Source organism: Synchiropus splendidus, chromosome 1 (assembly GCF_027744825.2).
Source record: "Synchiropus splendidus isolate RoL2022-P1 chromosome 1, RoL_Sspl_1.0, whole genome shotgun sequence".
NCBI classification, from domain to species: Eukaryota; Metazoa; Chordata; class Actinopteri; order Syngnathiformes; family Callionymidae; genus Synchiropus; species Synchiropus splendidus.
The window spans coordinates 22,344,447-22,362,952 of NC_071334.1; the positions used below are offsets into that span (position 1 = coordinate 22,344,447).

At 44.3% G+C, this 18,506-nt stretch overlaps 2 protein-coding genes across 12 annotated transcripts in view; one reads left to right on the plus strand and one right to left on the minus strand.

The window, feature by feature from the left end:
* Positions 1-11,301: 11,301 nt before the first annotated feature.
* On the plus strand, positions 11,302-15,831 carry hyi (hydroxypyruvate isomerase). The gene is made up of 8 exons (XM_053861102.1): positions 11,302-11,977; positions 12,078-12,189; positions 12,259-12,373; positions 12,555-12,633; positions 12,745-12,794; positions 12,879-12,948; positions 13,080-13,214; positions 13,286-15,831. Exons 1-8 carry the CDS (start codon positions 11,779-11,781, stop codon positions 13,333-13,335), a joined length of 810 nt encoding a protein of 269 aa, XP_053717077.1. The 5' UTR covers positions 11,302-11,778; the 3' UTR covers positions 13,336-15,831.
* The window catches only part of szt2 (SZT2 subunit of KICSTOR complex), a 53,381-nt gene continuing 48,294 nt past the window's right edge, over positions 13,420-18,506 (minus strand). For 6 of the 11 annotated variants that reach the window (XR_008414242.1, XR_008414238.1, XR_008414235.1 and 3 more), the window contains 6 exons: positions 18,093-18,306; positions 16,687-16,864; positions 16,487-16,609; positions 15,839-16,364; positions 14,792-15,650; positions 14,631-14,719 (listed from right to left, as the gene is read on the minus strand). Coding sequence is in view for 5 of the 11 variants with exons in the window: in XM_053861069.1 (XP_053717044.1) it covers positions 14,576-14,719; positions 14,792-14,860; positions 15,540-15,650; positions 15,839-16,364; positions 16,487-16,609; positions 16,687-16,864; positions 18,093-18,306 (1,365 nt within the window). In the remaining 6 variants the exon portion in view is untranslated. Of the gene's footprint in view, positions 14,720-14,791; positions 15,651-15,838; positions 16,365-16,486; positions 16,610-16,686; positions 16,865-18,092; positions 18,307-18,506 lie in introns of all 11 variants that reach the window. The other 5 variants (XM_053861069.1, XM_053861059.1, XM_053861078.1 and 2 more) reach the window with 1 other exon arrangement.

Here is an 18,506-nt window from a genome sequence, read left to right on the forward strand (position 1 = left end):
AAGTAAAACGTTCTTCCAACAGAGGAACTTGCACAGTCCCTACTCAATATTTGTGACTGTAATGGACTCACTTGTATTTCACAGAGCGACTCTTACATCGGGACCTGACACATTTAAGGAGTGCGCTTCAGCTCCCACAGTCAGTTGTGTCTCCGAAGGCCACCACACTGTTTCCTCCATTTTTTCTACCACAAGCCCATTGAACTTGGATATCTACATGTATTCTTTTTCTTCAGTGTGTAAGCAACATTAATACACTAGTGTGGGAGCAAAACATTGTTAGAAACAGGTAACTACCTCAAACGGTTTAGTGCTAGCACGCCCACGTAACCTGCAAATTTGCTAGCATAACATGGCTACTGAGTAGCAACAGTAGTGCAGGTGGCTCAGTCCTACTGCTACCCATTATCCATGTTTATGTTCTCGCTGCCGGTGCTGAAACAGGGGCTTCTCAGCAGGATTGCAGCATCACCTGACGGGGAGACAGGACTCATTCACAGAGAGCAGTAGCTTGCTTGTTCAGATGTGGTTGTGAAGATATGCACGAGTGGATGTAGGACTTACTTGAGCTAGCTCCATCAGAGATGGACAACATGGATCATAGACAAGGCTCCTACAACATTCAAGGCCACTCATTGGAACAATGCTCGGGTTGAAGCGCCGACATGTTTCCCACACGTCTGACTCTTTTTAGAAAGCAAGTGATTGAATTACAGCTATTGATCTGTTCACAGCTGCTTTCAACTGATGGTGACAAGCTTTATTGAGTTAGTATTAGAGAAGAAGGTGCCAAACAAAATGCTCTGTAAAGACTTTAAAATCAAGCCAGAGAGTTTAAGGGCCAGAAGCAGTCTTATCGTATTGTCTCTAATTGAAGACATTACCACTCTCGGCAAATGAAATCAGTCATCCACTTACACAACGCTGGACACTTTCACGGTGCAACAAACGTTCACTTTCAATTGCAGGCCATGCAAGAGATCACTGACCTTGTGGCCTCCATGTGACCTGTTGTCAAAGTAAGGGAGCGTAGGATGAACAACAGTTCTCGACCATCATGTGGTATTGCACCCTCTCCCAAACATAAAGCGACAGAAGAACAAAAAAGTAATGAATACAAACGTTTGGTTCACCGACAATCAAATCTCAACTCTCTCATAACTCTGATAACAAGAACTTTCTCAGGAGTTGAATTACTACGGCACCACACAAACCTTCATCAAGTTCCCATTTCTTTCACTGACAAAATGAAAACTGGTAAATATTTAATTAGGTGGGTGCAGAAGTGTTCTCTGTGGGGCGTTGTCCTAATGGTTTGGAATAGATATCTCCTTACTGAGGAGGACTGCAGCAGTCACTCAAGACAGCCATGGGTTCAATACCAGCAGACTCCATTTCACGGGAAAACACGCTTTCTATCGACAACCGCATTCAGGAAATGTTGCAGTGATGCGCGCTGGAGTGAGTGCCTGTTTCAACGCATCTGAAGGCGCAGCTTCACACTGGATGCTCAAGTGGTGACCAAGTTCTACAAGTCAAAATGATGGAAACTTTAACTTCATGTTGAACTGACAACTGCAATGTGCACACTTTAGGTCAGCGTTGGGTTTAGGCCTGCAGATTGAGAATGGCTAATGAAATACCCATGAAACAAGGCCCTCATTTTCAGACTATTGTAGGTGGTGCCCTCGGTTCAAAAATGATGTGAGATTCCATTACAACACGTTAAGATGATAGACCACAGAGAGTCATCTACAGTTGTCTGGGAATGAAGCCGCTCATCCATAAATTTCCATCAGCCCGTCTCCATTTTCTAATTCAACGACTATTTGTTGAATTAATTCCCAACTTCTTGACCGTCATCTTCACAAACACATTACAACTTTAGGGCAACTTCAGCAACAGGAGCTCTTCACCACAATGGTAGCACAACACAGGACATACTGGATCACTGCATCCTCACTGTCTTTGAGACTTCACAGCAGCAGGGTCCTGGAACCAGTCCTGAGCTGGATTCTCTGAACTTTGGTGCTTTTGAATCAACCTGTCTTCAAACAAGTTTAAGCAGAACTAAGTTGGGAGGAGTGGAGTGTCACTTGGGCTGAAGTGAAATATATTACAAAGTATGGCAAGTATTTATTTTCATTCAACAATCAAGCACATTACGACTGTTTATGATAAGGAGCCAGAGGACGATTATGTCGAAGGCACCGTGGCGAGACCTCCATCCTCCACAGCTCTGTCCAGACTACCACACACCGGTACCCCAGCACTTAAAAAATACTTTTCTCAGACTAGTGTCATCACACTCACACAGGAGTCTGTTGAATCATGCCAATAAGTGCAGAAGCAAATCCCAAATAATGTATCTAAATGAAACATTGTCAAGCACATTAAGATTCATCTTGGAGCGACAAACTGCAATTAAGTCTTGGACTTGTGCTTCTACATGAATGAACGTGTTCGCCTTGCAGAATCCAGGCTCTGTTCAAACGGCCTGCCTGCCAGTGCTGGAGGCTGCTCTGGGACCACTTTGTCTCCACTCGCTCCACGTATTCAAAACACTCCCACATTTTAATTTCATCCCACTGGAACTGGCATTGTCGGGGTAAAGGCTGCGCCGGGAGTTTCTGCTCTGACATGAAAACAAAACGTTGCAGAGGCAGATGAAGTGATGTGTGCACTCAAACATTGCATGTTTGAATGGCGACGAGGCTGGAGATGCAGTGGTATCGCCTGAAAACAGTTCCCATCATGTACACAGCGCTAAATTAATAAAACCGATTGGCGTGTGAAATGACCAGCTGTATTACCCTCAGTGCAGAATGGGAAAATTGACCAGTCAATATAATGTACATCATAGATCTGAATGTTTTCATGTGATAAATTTATCTTCGGACACACTGTCGCCATGCTTTTCTCCATCACCCACTTGTGTGGTCGGGTGATTTGGTCTTAAATTCATATCCCTTGTAAGCAAATATTGAACGATCATTGTATCACAGCGCACTTCATTTAAAGACATTCAAAACCTATGAGTAAGTGGACCAGTCAGATTAAATCCAATATCAGAAATAGTCTATGCCTTAGTCCTGTTGTTACTGTTGTAAAGTGCAAAAATATGAAACCAGTGCAGCTTCACAATTAGAGTAGACAGAACATGTGGGAATCAGAACAAATAAGTGACAATTAAGTACATTAAAAAGGACTGGGGATATTGCAAATAAAGGCCAAAATAAAAAATGTGAAATATTGCCAGCTAACAGATCCAGCGATGCTACAGTAGCAAGGAACCGCAGTGCTTCCAGCAGCAATATCACTATTAGTATTATGTCAGTACATTGCCCAGGTGCTTTTTAGTCTGTGGTAATTCCAAATATGTGACGTTACCGTTAAATAAAGTAAGACGAGCAGGTACAAATTCTCTCAGTAGTGTAATATGAACAGCTAAGATCTTCATGCTGAGGGTAGCGTTTGTGTCTCCTGATATCTCCTGACAGATTAAGAACATAAAATCATAATTTGATTCTGATTCTTCACACCAGTTCAGTGGTGGAGAAAGTTATTCAAGTCCACTGAAGGCGCCACAAATATGAAACCAAAACTTGTGGCCCCCTTTATATGTCTTTAATCTGAGGGATGTGGTGGAACGGGAACTAAACACCTTCCCAGCGACGCATGTGGATATAAAATAGTAAACGTTATTGTACGGTTATGAATATTTTATCTCTCGAAGTCAAACAGACTTTATTTCTTTTCATAGATATGAACAGCAGTAATCATAACTTTGTATAGGGCATTAATAATGAAAGACCTGGTGGTGGCGTGTGAGTCATCTATAGGGGCTGGACAAGCACAAGCCTCCTGCCTCCGGCCCCTCCTGTTGTACAAATCCTGAAACAAGCCACCAGATGGTCCCCTACTGCCCCCCAGGATACAGCCACTGTGGGATGTATACTGGAGGAAAAAAAAAACACAGCTAATATTAGCCATATTAGAGCATTTCTCAAGGTACCTCCACCAACAGATGGCACGAGCGCATCTTTGACAGAGGGAAGAGATCCAACTGAACTGAGCTGTGTGGCCATCTTAGGCAGGGGCTTGGGTTTGGAAAAAAAATTCAAGCTAAAGCATTTGTGCAAGCAAAAGGTCCACATCTCATAAAAGTGATGAAAGGCTTTGGGAGAATGGCGAGGGAAAGACTCCCGCCTGCCTGTAATAAGACATTTGTTGCACTGTTGAATGAGTTTCTCTCAACATTAAGAGGATAACTTCATGCAGCGTAGTGCTGCAGTTTATGAAACATCAAATCTTCAAATGATCAAAGGATAGAAATCAGAGGTCATGGGGTCAACATGGGGCACACAGTTTAAGCAAAGTGAGAAATACTTTCACTCTCCATTTAACTTCCTCCAGCTGAGTGGAATACTGAGGCTTTCTCAGGACAAGACCTGTGGTTAAAAGTCGAGGAAAGGGAGGAAACAAAAACAGAGCACAAAGATGTGCACTGATGCCATGTTTTGAAGTTTATAGGACTTTAAGAAATAGATTTATGGATCACTGTAGAGCGGCTAATGAGATCAAGCTCAACGTGAGTCATTTAAGTCATCATGTTTCTTCAAAGTCTCCGCTGCCTGCATCGCCACAACTTACTGTGGCCATCTGGTTATGAGTATGTACCAGATGGATGTTAATGAGAGATTCATTGATCCCAGAGAAAGTTCAGAGAAATGACTGATGAGCTGAAGCCTAAATAAACTGAATGGATGGCTCCTTTCGAGGAAACCATCCATTTCATTCTGGCTCCAGCAACACACATAAGTCTGCTCTTTCAGAAAATGGTCAGAGGAGTTTTTCCTCCTCCTCCTGGGAAACTGTTTGTAACTTTGTCACATGGTGGACATGAGTGGGCCCCACACGTCAGTGGGACGCTTCCAAAATGACTGAAACTGCAGTCTTCGTACGAGCTACAGTGTCGGGGCGGGAGCTGCTCAACAGCAGAATTGTGGGTGGACATCGTGTAGGAGAGCCAACCAAAAAAGTTGAAGGTGTCAGGCATGCACTATTGAAAATGATGATCACACACGCCGGAAGAGACACTTAGACACAATGTGGCTATGACTTTGAAAAATTGTTGGAGAGAATGGATGAGCAATGGACGTTCATCTGCTGACTGTCACTGCACAAAATCTGACTCCATGCTGGTCTTTACTACACTGGTGACTCATTGGCAAATGAGGTACGACTGACTGAAAGGAGCCCAGCCGGTCCAACAGAACCAGTATCTGTATCAATTTAGCAGCAATCACTGGAGCATGGGGAGCTAATTTGTGTGGAAATGGATCTGCTCAGCAGCATTTTACGCATCTGATGAGAGCCGTTTGGCAGGGATCCTTGGGATCACTGACAGCAGGAAATCACGTTCATTACCTCACGTAATGTTTTTATGAACGTGCACTGGCTAATTATGGAGCAGCTCACAGTCGTGGCGCAATGAAGATTCACGGCAGCTGAGAAGAATTTTCATATGGAGTGGACCGCACTACAAATGTTGGAGTAAATAAATTGGACAGAATAATAAGAAGATGTCCTTAATTTCAACGAAATTCAATGTGTCACAGCAGAAACAAGAGAAGTCACCAAGGCATTAAAGACAACAAAAACATCAAAGACACACGCAAACAGCAAAGATGCACACAGAGCGAGAGCAAACAAAAAACTGTATGCAAAACTTTATTAATGCCAAGGGAAATTGTGTTCGTAACATGCTCTGTACACAACATATCACAACAAAAGGAAACAGAAATATAAAGTGCAAAAAGCTATACAAAAGAGCTTAGAAACAATGTGCTAAAAATGCAGATTCAAGAACAGAATGAACAGAAAAACGTGCCAAAGAATCCTTCATTGTAATTTTTCCTGGGATGAATTGCCACAGGAAGAAAGGACCTCCTGCGGCGCTCAGTCTTTAGGTCGGGTAATCTCAGTCTGTTGGCCCATGTGCTACTGTACTGGACCAGGAGCTTATGGAGGGAGTGGGTGATGTCATCCAGGATCCTCCTTTGTTTCAGGAGCATCCTTCTCTCCATAACCGCATACAAGGAATCCAGTTTCACCCCCACCACATCATCAGCTTGGGGATGAGTTTGCTGAGTCTGTCTCCAACCTCCTCCACAAGTCCAGCCCAGAATTGAGCTGGCCCTCTTCACCAGGAATAGCATTTACCAAAAAAATGCAAAACAAACAAAAACTAAAAGTTTCTTCTCTTTTGGGTAGTGTTGACTTTTAGACTGATGCTAGACTAAATACATCGACAAAAGTGAGTGTACAATTTAATCGTATTCCTGATACATATACAGTAATCTCAATTTTATTACGTAGAAAACAGATCTTTGCCCTGCGCGGACTGACAGTTTTCCATTCTTCTGGGTACCAAATCATGACAAAACACCGCCTTGTGCGGACATATTGCTTAGTTAGGGCCTTTTGGAAGGTCCCCCACAAGGTTAAGCCTCATTTTGAGGATGAAGATTTCATAGTAATGGGTCATTATAATTGGGTTTGAGTTTGAAGAGTCATGGTTATGTTTAACCACTTGTTTTGGATGGTTAGCTCTTGGGTGACTGGGGAAAGCATTATGGCAAGGAGTGTCCTCACAAACGTGTGTGTGTGTGTGCGTGGAGGTGGGTGCGTGTGTGTGGTCCTGCAGGAATACCAGTTTTCACTGTAGTGAAAGTGATCCTTGAATGCTCGATATAAATCGCATCATCTCTACAAATTGATAGCCCTCTGCAGCCCGCAGCAGCAGATATTTTTGGAAGTAAAGCACCAGGGGAGGAGACAATGTCAGGTGGCAAAAGAGGTAAATTAAATTTCCTTTATTGTGGACAATTTACTGTAAAACAGGAGTGAGCTAGGACGTTCCCCACAGGGAAATGTAAACATTAGAACATTATCAACTATAACTAATAGGAAGAGAATATAAGAATAAAACATCTAAAGAAAATAAAGGAAAAAAGGAATCAAAGCCATCTTCCAAGAGCTCAACAACTAAATCAGAAAGATGGTGAGAGAAAGGTTTTATGGGAATAATATGAAATAAAACTTTTCTTCTTCTTCTTCTTCTTATTACTTAGTATTATATTACTCACTGTGGTGGAAACTCTTCACTCTAATGACAGACAAACACCAAGTTTTGTTTTTCCTCATAGCAGCAGTGTTATTAAAATCCGTCTCTCTGAAAAATAACAAGCTTTAATAATTGCCTACGCAGCTAATGTTTGCTCATGTTTGATGGGAGATGTGTGATCACATCCATCTACTGTGAGTGTTTTTACATCGCACATTTGAGGTCACCGAAGGGCCAGATGTGAGGGATGGTGCTTTGGGTGACCTCCTGAAAAAGAACAGGCCAAGTGTGTGAGACCCACTCACAAATGTGTGAGGGGATAACACAATTCATGCAACAAGACGAAAAAAGCAGTTCCCTTTCACCGTCCGCCATAGCTTCTAAATTCTGGCGAACAAGCAAAAAGCAAAACAAAAACTCATACAGTCAGGGGTCAAGTGCAGGACAGCTGTTGAGCCCCTCCAGTGAATTCCCAAACTCAAGGAACTATAAAGACACAGATGAGAAATGTGGATCTTTTTACAGCCTGCTGCACCGAAGAGGCGTTTAAGAGTGATGGGCGCTTAAATGTCAAGGATGGAAGGAGCCTCATCCTAGATGAAATGTGGAGAAAAGCAGATATGGATTTGTTCAACATTCAACATCCTGCACCCAATCATTTTTATGATCTACATGAAACTCAGTGGTTCAGATGATGGCCATGCAGATACAGCAGCACAGGAGGAGTTGAAAAAGTCTCACCGGGGATCTCTCTGTGCACTTCAGACCAGGTGTCAGGGAGAACAAGGTTGTTGCATTATAAATGTGCAGCAGTGATTCACTCACAACCCGGACACGTGGCTTTGCCCATGGATGATGACACTGCTCTCTGTATTTAGGAGCAACACTCTGTGTCGGCCACTGCAGTTTAAAATGGTCTTAAGGCTTCATACAATACAGGTCTGTTTCCAGAGAGGATGTCAGGGAGTCATGTCAGGGATGACACCAGCACCACTCTATTCTTAAGTTAACGTCATGCTAAAGTGGACATATCCTGCATTCTGTTTCAACATGTGTATGTTTCAAATGCTCAACTCGTGTTCTACATGACGTGTACGTGCCTCATCATGGGGATCCATTGTTTAGTTATTGATGTTTTCATTTCATATCCACTCTGACAGTCGGGTGCGACACAAGTGCATGCAGTTCATGTATCATACCCAGTAACAACGCTGCAGAGGGGATTGATAAATATATCACAGACTGCATTACAATCACTCAGTAGACAAACAAACCCTACGACAGCCACTGTCATCTGAGCTGCGATCGACATCCTCATGGATCAATCTCGAGAAGAGACACACTCACCACCACGACAGTGAACAAGTAGTCTTGATAAATACATGCCAGAAAATTGGGGACAAGTTTTCATGATGAGCTCTTCAAGATCTGTATAAAGTGGGGACTGGTGAAAAGACCTCTGAGGGAGTATCACATTCAATCACAGTACAATCCATACAATTCAAGACAAATGGCTGAATGGCAGTGCTCTGTTGAATGGTGCTTATAATCTTCTATCAATGCAGTACTTTTCCATCCGTGACATACGAGACAGTTGTGAAGCCTGCGTTAAAAATTATTATCAGCAATTTATTGGAAGCAGAAGAACAGCACTACTTTTATGGGGTGCATGAGTCTGGTGTGTGTGTCACTAAATTTCCACTACAGCAGCGTCTCATCTCCTCGCCGTCAGAGACAGGCTCACCTCTGGGCACTGGAGAAATTGCCCCCCTCAGGCACCAGATTCCAGTCCTGCTATGAAGAGGCCATGTTTCCTGTGCTGCATGAGCAGGATGGGAACAGGAAGTAGTTTTCTATAAAATAGAATGGTGCGTATTTATTTTTACTTTAAAAAAAGAATCAAATGTTCAGTTTAAAAGGTGGCTTTACTCAGGTTCCATTGGGCTGTGACCTGCCTCCACTTTCCAGATCCCTTCAGCAGCAGAGATCACTCACAGCACGTGGAAGTGCAGCCAACTTATCGCATCTGTCAAGCACTGTCAAGAACTGTAGTAAATGAATTATCGCTTACGGTTGCCATGTAAACGTGACATTAAATACATATATATATATATATATATATATATATATATATATATATATATATATATATATATATATATATATATATATATATATATATATATATATATATATATATATATATATATAGCTATAAAGCAACTCAAGACTCAAGTGACAACTGCAGGCATCACTGCAAACAAAATTCTGAAGAATAATGCTACTTTCTTTCTTAAATAACTTGAAATGCCTCTGTTATTTTAGTAAAAGACAAAAGCTAAAGAAATATTCGGGTGCTTAGGGCCTATGGGATCATGCATGCGTTGTGAGGACAACAAGACAGACAACAACGCTAGCAGAAGAGCATGTAGCTAGCTCATACATTAATACATAATACATGTTCAAGGAATCCCTGAAACACTATGTTCCCAAACTGAGAAATTCTCTAAAATGAGCCCATATCTAACATTTAAGTCAGGGATTCCATATGATGTGGGCATTTTATCAAACAAAGTTAAACAACAGAGTCATCCAGCAACTCTTCAAATGAACACACACTGAACATAGACCTGAGAAAAATGAAAAATGTCCAAAGATCAAAGCAAAACAATCATTAAAGACAGACTTGTGTCGTCCAGTTGTTGGACCACCAGCGGAAAGCTTCAGCTGGATGTGAAAAGCGTGACACCTCGTACAGTTGAAGACCAGTGACACATGGAATTCACAGCTGAACACAACACTGAGCAAGTTCCTTTCACTTCAGTGGCTGTGCAGAGCCCCCCCGCCTGCCTGCCTGCCTTCCCCGGGACACAGCCAACATGCTTCCAGGCCATCAGCTGGATGCCTGGCCTCTCATGCAAAGGAGACACGACGCGTTTGAGGCGACGGTTCCACTCAACAGGCCTGTCATGAGAGCAATCAGCTGGATGTTTAATGACGGCGCTCTGACATGTCCTGCCAGGGATCTGCGGACATCAGTGTCTGAGGAACGAGCAAGCACTTATTTACTTGTTTGGTGAAGAGGGGATGCAGCGGTGCCAGTGGATGACAAGTCTGTGACACTTCAGTGACTTGCTAAGGTTCCGTCAGCAGTGCTATCAGGCTTCCCAACAGCTGAAACGCCTCACCAGCTGTTGCCCGGCTCTGCTCATTTGTCAGTGAGAAAGCACCCACATTTCTGTCAAACTAACACGTCTAAAACAAGGCTGGGATTTTTGTTTACTCAAATAATGTGCTGCAGTCACTTGGAGATGGAGACTGGTTTTATTTGTAGGGTCAGAGGCGCCTTCCTTACTTGACAGTTGATATTTGGGAAACGCTCTTGCAGAATGAGTTACGTTTCTGTCCAGTGAGATACAGTGGTACCTCGGTTCTTGACCACAATCCGTTCCAGACATTCGAGAAGCGATTTGTTAGAAATCTGAATCGATTTTTCCCATTACAATGAATGGAGAAAGAAATAATGTGTTCCAAGCCTTAAAATAGGCTTTTGTAGTAGTGAATGTGGAGTGTCTGCTGCAGGTGCGCTGTTCCTCTATGTGTGTGGCCGCTGCATGTGGGAGGGGTTGCCGAGTGAGTGACGTCTCTCCAGAAGTGAAGAGGTGCCCGGTGCGTGTCCAGCTCTGAATGTGCGCTTCTGTGCAGTTTGGCTGTGACAAAGTCATAAACCAAGTAACGCTCTGTCCCAGACTCGCCTCATCCCTGTCCCAGCTCCAGCCCACAACAGGACATCAAACCCTGGAGTGAGCGCTCCAGCACCTCCCCTGTGACACTCTACCACGGTCCAGTGCGGAGACAGGAAAGGTTTTACACCTCGATATGAAGAAAAAACAGACAGTACAGTAACAGTCAGTACAGTCAATGCAGCTAACAGACACGTCTGCATACAGAGGCTGCGTTATACACAATAACAAAGCGCGTCGTGGGTCAGCTGATCGGACTCGTACATGTGTTTTTCCGGCTTTTTTCGGGGGCGTTCGCGTTCTGGATTTTCGTTCGAAATCAGAAGCAAAAAAAAAATCTCGAAATTTTCGTTCGAAGTCCGGGACGTTTGAAAACCGAGGTACCACTGTATTTTATTCACAGGATCAGGGTGTGTTGGATTAGCAACAGCATCTCTTACTTTTGAGAGAATGAGAAATTATATGACATTTTATTTAATTATTTATTTAATTTTATTATTATTCAGCATTTTACTTTGGACGCGTCAAAACGGTCAACGACAAAAAAAGCGTTTTAATGCTGTCAAGCAAGACATTAGAACACACGTTTCCTTTGCATTTTCAATGTTAAAAAACGAGTTGCAGCCATTTTCAGTCTTATTAAGCAATACTAAGTATTTTAAAAAATGTGTCACGTTGCTTGCAACCGTTTATATAATCCCCTTCTCACATATTGTTGAAAACTGTTTGCATAAAGGAGATAACACGTGACATTGTTGTTCTTTGGCGTCTCAGTCGCGCCGTTTATTGTACCGCCACTTCACACTGCAACTTTATTTCCGACACTTCCGGTTTCCTCCACGCTGCTCGACTGGGCTGGTGTCGCTGACCCCGGGGTTGCTGACGTCTGCGGTGCGACCACTTAAAATGCCTCCGCTCAAGTTCTGCGCCAATATTTCCTGGTTATTCACCGAGCGTCCCGATTTCAGCCAGCGGATGTACGCGGCTGCCGCCGCCGGTTTCCGGGCAGTGGAGGCGGCCTGGCTGTACGACTGCGACCTGGAGGAGTTGCAGCGAACCCGGGAAGCGACTGGTGTGGAGGTGGTCCTCATCAACACACCCCCTGGTCAGTACACTCTGTCTGCGGCGCTCCGGTCCCCAGGAGAGGAGTCAGTCCGGGAGCTTGTGTTCAGTCCATGTTAGTTCAGCGGTGGATTCCTCCACAGGAGATATAGCGTCAGGAGATCTGGGTCTTGGCGCGGTACCGGGAAGAGAGCGCGAGTTCCGACAGGGACTGGATCTGGCCATGAAGTATGCAAAGGGTCTGCAGTGTAAAAAGTAAGGACACCCCCTCTCACGCAACACAGCTGTACTTGAGCCTCCTCTCACGCGGGTGTCTGAGAGCAGGATCCACCTGATGGCTGGGAGGATCCCGCGGGGCTCAGTCAGAGCTGCTGTCAGCAGGGACATGGAGAGCACCTTGGTGAAGAACCTGCAGTGCGCTGCTGACCTGCTGGCACAGGTGAGTGTCAGATTTAGATTTATGTTCATGAAAGTCTTAATGTCAAGCGGATTCATCTTCACAATGTTTCCTCACACCTTCCCTGTTTCCAGTTTGACCTTTAGAAAGAATACATTGATTTTCAGCATGTCTGAATGAGTGTCACTCAAGGTCCAATGACACACATGGTGATGGGTTACAGGAAGGAATGACCGGGCTGATTGAACCCATCAACTCCAGGATAACTGACCCCAGATACTTCCTGGACTCTCCTCATCAGGGTAAGACCGACATTCTGTTCTGTGGCAGGCAAACGTTCTTGTTGATGCTGAGGAGAGTGGGACTCTCGTAAACTAGCTGTCTCAGTCGCGCCTGTATGTTGTCACCTGCAGCAGCCGACATCCTGAAGAAGGTTGGAAAGCCGAACATCAAACTGCAGATGGTGGGTGATCTGAAGTAATCTTTCATACCTCGAAGGTCAACGCTGTACAGTAAATCAAGTGAAAACTATGCTCGTGTGCTGCAGGATATCTTCCACTGGCAGATAATGGATGGAAACCTGACCAAAAACATGGAGACCTACCTACCGCAGATCGGTAAGTAGTCCACAACAACACTCCCCTGCATTGTAGACAGATATTTGGGTGACATTGTAATAAAAGCCCTGCAGAGAGCCTTGTATGACGCACTCACAATACAGAGATGAGACAGACGTTCTCAACTGCAGGACACATTCAGGTTGCTCAGGTTCCCGGTCGGAACGAGCCGGACAGTCCCGGAGAACTCAACTACAGCTACTTGTTCTCCAAACTTGAGAGTCTGGGATACCAGGGACACGTCGGCTGTGAATACAAGCCCCTCGGTCAGTGACACTCTTCTTCCATGCCGTGTCAGATGATGTTAGATCAATTGTCTTCTATGTGTCTTCTCCAGAATCCACAGAAGAAGGTCTTGGCTGGTGGAAGAACTCCACAACATCATGAAAATAGAAAAGATGATGATGAAAGTGGCACTTAGGAACCACACGGCTTCCGTCATTCAATGCCTCAACAGCGGCACACGTGTAGGAACAAACCACACATGATCAGATCACCAAGCTTCCTGGCTCTTTATTCAGTAGTGGAGACAGTATAAATCGTCCTGTATGTACAGAACACACAAAAGTGGTTTTTAATGATTTCTTTTGTACATAATTACAGTTGGAGTCAGTGCTGAGTGTGTACAGTGATCAAATCAACTTATTCCTCCTTCACATTATACTGTCAGTTTAAATTTTAAACCAACATGTCCAGAAGCCCTGGAGAAGCTCAAAACCTCTTTGGTTTCAGTCAAAATACATTTACTCAGTCGGTGACGAGCGGATTGGTTCAGGAAACGCGCGCCAACTCTTCCACCCTCAAAGTTATTTAGGCACTTCCATTGCATCATGTGCTGCAGTTGCTGCACAGGTAAATATTCACTTCACCATATGGGGATTCAGCGTGACCTAGCTCAGCAGGCACTTCAGGGCAGGAGATGTGGCAGCGTGCCACGGCATGGCTGTCAACCAGAAGGCACCAAGTAAACGTCCCATCACAAATCCTCGGGTTTTAGAACGGTCCGATCCGTTAAAACCAGGGATGTGTGGATGAAGAGTTCAGAGGAGTTTCAAAAGAAACTTCAACACGAGTCTACTCCTTTTTCTCACAGTGCTACAGTTTAACACTCAAGTCAACGCGGTTCTGCCGATTTGCTTCATTCAGGTTGAACTCATCCATGAAAAGATGAGGAACCCTCTCTGTCGTCATTTATTTTTAATACCTGACAGCCAGTGGAGGAGATGAGAGATGATGCTAATAAGTTAATGTCCTGATGCCAAGCGCCAAAGAGCCAATGGCGTTCATGTGCGGGGGGCAGTGTGACAGTGGTGGCCAGGACATGATCCTTCTTAAAAAAAGAGAAAAATGATTCCTTTAAAAAGCACAACCATTAAAAATCATCTCCCACAGGAGAATGGAAAAAAAAACAACCTATCAAATATGGACACTACCACGTCCAGGTAATGGAACGCATCTATAAGAGTTTCAGTTGAAATAATGGATCCAGTATCCTGCTGAAAACAGACCACTAGCCAACAGGCTCACGTGTCCTTCACCTGGAGGATGAGAACATTCTCACCTCCTGGAGCTTTGATTCATTTTCACCAGCGAGGGAAAAGTGAACAAGGTCACAATGGTTACTTAGCTACAGCAGACCAGTCCACAGGTTGTAGCAGGCTGTGTTGATGACCGACTCAAGGTGATGGTACATGGACACCAGCTGAGGCGGAGGACTGCTGCTGGGCTGCGGCTGAGGTGGCAGCGGCTCCCGAAACACCACCTTCAAGCTCTGAGCAGAAAACGGTGAAACTTAAAAGTGGTCAGGAGAACATGACGCTCTGACCTTGGTGAGGGAACGCACCGTTTTTGCTGCCTGGTTGTCCAGAAAGACCAGGACAAAGCAGTCTGTGAACTTCTGGTTGAGAACCGCCTGGAACGAGCATGATAGGAATGATTCAGAGTTTGAATGACTGATCAGGAGAAGGATGGTTTCCTGTTACGTTCATTGATGATGACCTTTCACTTCCTGCACATTTCAGATCATCAAACTCAAATGTTGCAGACTCATCAGTACTCCTCAGGTTGACCTTTGACCGAGTGTTTTCCAGTCTAGACTTCCTCTTCCCAAAGATCGGACGAGTCTCTTTACTCAATTTAATTTTAGAGTAGATGGAGGGGAAAGAGATCCGCTGCACTGAGAAAACATCCTGGGGAGAACCATGAGGCGAGACAGGCAGCATCGCCGCAAACTTTGGGCCATGTTGAACAACAATATCCCTTTATCGCTAACCATTTTCTAGCTACAACCTTTTAAAATATTGATATTAAAGTGGAATATTTCATTGAAAAAAAGGTTAATTAACATTGACACTGTGTTCATGGATCTGAACAAGCCGATTAGACTCAGAAATCTTATTCCATCCCAAAGACATGCCGCCAGACACAGTGAATTCATCAGATCCCATTTTGACATGAATAAAATGTCCCACATGAATACAGCTGGTTGAACGTGTAAAGGCAGCAGTATAGTGCCAACATTCATCGTTGTTGCAGCTGGGATCCGCTGAAGAAAAGGTCACCTGACGACACAAAGAATGAGTCAGTCTCACCAAATACTGGATGCCGTTGTCGTCAAAGTGTCTGCAGCTCTGAGGAAAGCGGTTCAGCAGGACTCGGATCAGGCCCTGGTACCAGGCTGGACTCATGGTCAGGAAACAGTCCTGCACAATCAGGTCACAGTCTCACACACCGGCACTTTAACAAAGGAGTTCAGACTTCATCCCAACAGTGCAGCAGGCTTCTGTCATCTCGCTGAATTTGGATTTAAACAATGGCCGGAATAAACGGACAGTCGCGCTGCACGCATCTAATTGGGCCTCAGGGGTGATGTAATGTGTATGAGTGTTACCAGCTGTGGGTCGATGTCTCCTATCGAGCGGCTCTGCACAGCATCCAGCAGCTCCTCCAGCTCTGTGAAGGACAGCTTGGAGAGCTTCAGCTTATCAAGAGCCAGGTGCTCTCCGTGGAACAGTCTCCTCCACAGGTAGTCCCGCCGGCAGTGGCCCATGGCCTGCTCCACGTTTAGCTGGATCTGTCTGCGTGCAGATGCCACCTCATTGTTGAGCAAGGGGAAGAGTGGCGAGGGGTAGACCAGCGACTGAGTCTTCTCTGCAGCGCCGCTTTTTGCCACTAGGGGATAGAACTCATTTCCATCACTGGGAGCCGAGGTGGCGGCGGAGGATGAGGCGGAGTCCTCCCAGAGATCCTGCTCAAGGCCGCGAGACACACTGGCTTCCGCTCTCTCGGTGGACTGCCGGCCCCCGAGCTCTGCGTGGTCACGGTGTATCTGAGGTAGCTTCTTGAAGCGACGCATGTCAGCGGTGAGGCGAGGGAAGAGCTCCCTCTGGCTGGTCATGATCACGAAAAAGCGCAATCTACGACAAAAACAAAGCCAAATAATTTCATGCTGTCTCATGAGAAGGTACGAAGCCCCGCACGTGCATAACTGGTATATCATCGATCGTGAGTGGAGCTATAAATTCTTGTTGGTCCTCACCTCAGTAAATGCCTCTCTCCGTCCGACTGCTCCTCAAACGGCACAGCATTGTGACAGACCACCAGTGAGACGTCAAAGTCGTCATGGTGGTGCAGACCCTCTAGGTCCTTGTATGAGCCCGAACTAAGCAGAAAATCAGGTTCACTCAGCAGCTTGAGGATGAAGGATGTTGACTGACGTCTACTCAGATGTTGGATCACCTGTTCCAAACCGCCACCAGTGCGTATTCGTGCAGGTCGGGGGATGTTTTTTTGTTGTCCGTGCAGACCACAGTCTTGGACATGCGGAGCGGCTTCATGCCGTAAGTGCTGGCGTGGTCAGTCATGTAGTTGTAGAGCTGGTGGGCCGTGATCATCCCCGTGGCGATGGAGAAACTCCCTGATGCAGAGACACAAAGAGAAGAATACGATTTTTTCATCTGTGAGGTCCATTTGGAGCCCAGCAGACGATAAAACCAGTGGAGGTGAAACGTCTTACGAGACGTTGCTGATAAGATACGAGATGATGCTGTAGAACTGTGGCAGGATGAGTAGAACCTGGGATTCAAGCATTCATTTGTGGGATTTGAATGAAATCAGAATCATGATGCCTCCAGAAATGAAAACAGTTTTAAGCCACACATGGCTCTTAAAAAGATACGTTTTTGTTTTTTTGTTTTTTTCCAAAAACACTCTTAATTTAGGCAAAAAAGATACAGTAACAGCTTCAAGATTTTGTTAAATATTGAATATTTAAATATAATAATTAAACAAATGACAGAATGTTTGCATTAGCTGACCATTTTTTGTCACACACATGAAGGAGACTCTGCGATTGAAAGCGAGGATCCATTAAGAGCAAAAACTCGTACAAATGTTTTTGTCTGCACCGTATCGTCTTCATCGGATTGCTTCATCTAATGCAGTGTAAGAACCACAGTGACTTGCACGGTTTGCCTGACCACACATTTATCTCTATTGAATGGTGTAATATTTAAAAAAATATTGTTTGTTGGAAACTAAAGAAGACTTAAAGTAAAGTGCCATATGAAGCAAATTTCAGTTTTTTCCAAAAATGCAACTGGGTAGATCTGTGAGTTTATACCAGAAGTGGCCCATTAAATTTCCTAAAGGGCCACATTAGAAACTGTAACTGTTGTGAGGGGCCATCATGAAAAGAAAGACAGCAATGACTCTAAAACATGACAGAGAAGTATCCAAAATATATACTTAAATAACAAGAAAAATATAAACATAAAAAGATTAAATCTAAATAAGGTTATGAAGTGTAAATATGCCATGAAACCTATTGAAATATTTAATTTTATGTACATTTAATTTAAATATAAATCAACATAAATACAGACCAGGCATTCAAGATAAAAAGGCTATTTATTACAAAATATATTTTCAATATTCCTTCAATCTATTTTGAGGAACATGAAAAACACACAAAAATGGCCAATGAAAAGAAGAAAATTACAGTCTTCAAACAAGTATGTGTTATAAGTGGTGGCGATGACTAAATGAGAAAAAAAGGGCAGAAAAATTACAACATATCAGACCCAGGTCTGGTCTATAGCAACCAGCGCAGGAACATCTGACTGAGAAACGGTTCAAACTTTTACCTTGGAAAACGTGGTTCCGACCAAACTTGGGAATGTCGGGATGGTGGGAGATGAAGTCGTCAAGAAAGTCGGTGAGCTGGTAACCCTGGCGCAGGGTCATGTGACAGCCCACCAAGTACTGGTGAACCACTCGCAGATGGAAGTCGTAGCTGAAGGAGTGAACGTGCATCAGGTCGCGCACCTTATCGCATTCTTCTGTGAACAGCATGGTGAGCTGAGACAGGAGATAAAGTCAGCACCAATATACATGTATCAACATCTGCATTTGAGACGTTCATCTGACCCAATATCAACATCTGGTCTCCAGGGTTTTGAAGAGCGCTGCAGATGGCTTTCAACCATCAACAAACTTTAACAGAACAATGTACTAGCACATCATTCTTGGATCCAAACATGACTTGTACTTCCTTTTAT